Here is a 1,806-nt window from a genome sequence, read left to right as displayed (position 1 = left end):
ATTATGGTTGAAACAGTAAATTCTCTGATTATCCAGAAATATCGGGATGATAAGACACACTCGCAAACAGAGAAGGGATATTCCACAATATTCGTCTGGCCAGATCTGTGGAAACGAAAAGAAACTAGGAGAGCCAAAGGAGCTCCTCCATACACGTGCGTGAGGATGTCTTAACCTACCTACGTCTCACGTAGAGGCACAAATGGCATCGGCATCTTTTCTCGGCATCTCCGCTCATCCGATTCCCAGCATCTTCCGTCCGATCCCATCACGTCGAAATCCGACGGCCGATACTTTCTCCCCTTCCTCATAAAAACCAAATCACCCCCATTCAACCACTTCACAACTCAACCCTAGGCGCAAGCCCTCTCTCTCTCTCTTTGTCTCTTCCCCACCCCTACCTCTCTTTCTGTTGATCAAGCCATGGATCCTCTGAGCTCTTCTCTAGAGACCCTCGTCCTGAGCTACAGAGGCATCGCCTCCTTAAGCACTGTGAGTCACCTCTGGACATGGGTCGCCATCCTAACCGCGGCAATTAGCCTCTGGAGGATCAAGGCCGTATCCGGGGCCGCCCCTTCTCGGGGGGAAAATGAATCTCTCCAGAAAGCAACGTCGCCGGAAAACCCCGATGGAGGGAAGCACCATCCCCAATCCGCTCATCTTCAAACCCCTCCATCCCCCGTACCTGTTCGCTCTGGTACAGCGTCGGTCTCCCCGTCTTCCGAGTCGAACTGCGGGAGTCTTGATTTCTGCATGAACGGAGACTGCAGGGAGGCAGGACGGGACCCACCTACGAGTATGGCGAGGAATCCGTCCGGTCTGTTTTTCCGGAGGTGGGAGGGCGATTCGGAATACGTATCGGAAATGGGGAGGGTCGGATGCACTCTCTGCGAGGAGGGTAGGGGGAAGTTCGATGTCTATTTTGACGGCGACGGACATGATATTGGTGGCGATGGATGCTTTGGAGCTGTCGAAGGGTTCGGCTTCTGCGGGTTGGGAAATTGCGTTGACGCAGATAACTGCGCTGTCGCCTGCGGTTTCGCGCCGTTGGTTGGGAGGGAGGCCGAGTGGCCGTGGTACCATAACCTGGACCTGACGGTGCTTAACGGCAACGTCGTCAGATTGTGGGACGACGTTTCTGGCCGGAAGCCGCCAGTCGACTGGGCTTCCGGGCAAGTTTTTTCACTATTTTAGATAGGCTACTTTTGTACATAATTTATATGCCTCCGCACCTTACTACTATGTTCCGATATCGTGCCGGAAAATGACGGATTCTGGCTACTCGGACTTCATGCATGGATTCCGGCTACTCGGACTTCATCCATTTTGTACAAGCTTGTCAATTAGGAATTGATCTCCCTTTTTAACTGCGCCCCACCCAGCAAACTTCTCTCTCTCTTTCTAGCCCGGACTCTGAAGGCCTTCTGCCGTATTCACATGCAGCCTATCTCAGTAGGCCAGGATATTAATGCGCAAAAATAATCCAGAGGCTTTGTAGTTTCATCGTTCAGGAAACTTACGAACGCAACCAAACGTCTTCGTTCTTGCTTTTCTTCTTTTGGTCGCTGCTGACGCGAATATTGTGATGCGAAGGCTACTCAGATCAGATCAGATGCTGCCCTGATACCTTGTCGATTTATGAAGAAGGTGGCCATCTTGATTTTCTTCATGGTATTGGCTACAGAGGGCCCCACCAGATCGTCGGTCCTTTGGCCGCCCATGGGCTCAATGGTTTTGACGCATGTGGGGACCACCTTTCAGTAGGCTGTGGCTAATGGCTATGGCTATGGCTATGGCTCTCTCTCT

The 1,806-nt window shown here is 52.1% G+C and overlaps 1 protein-coding gene across 1 annotated transcript; it reads left to right on the top strand.

Moving 5' to 3' along the window:
* The first annotated feature begins 292 nt into the window (after positions 1 to 292).
* Positions 293 to 1,367, top strand: LOC116264496 (uncharacterized). Its single transcript, XM_031644763.2, has one exon. The coding sequence runs from the start codon at positions 424 to 426 to the stop codon at positions 1,192 to 1,194; it is 771 nt and encodes a 256-aa protein (XP_031500623.1). The 5' UTR covers positions 293 to 423; the 3' UTR covers positions 1,195 to 1,367.
* Positions 1,368 to 1,806: the final 439 nt, after the last annotated feature.

Source organism: Nymphaea colorata, chromosome 11, assembly GCF_008831285.2.
Source record: "Nymphaea colorata isolate Beijing-Zhang1983 chromosome 11, ASM883128v2, whole genome shotgun sequence".
NCBI classification, from domain to species: domain Eukaryota; kingdom Viridiplantae; phylum Streptophyta; class Magnoliopsida; order Nymphaeales; family Nymphaeaceae; genus Nymphaea; species Nymphaea colorata.
This window is presented reverse-complemented; position numbering and strand designations above follow the sequence as displayed.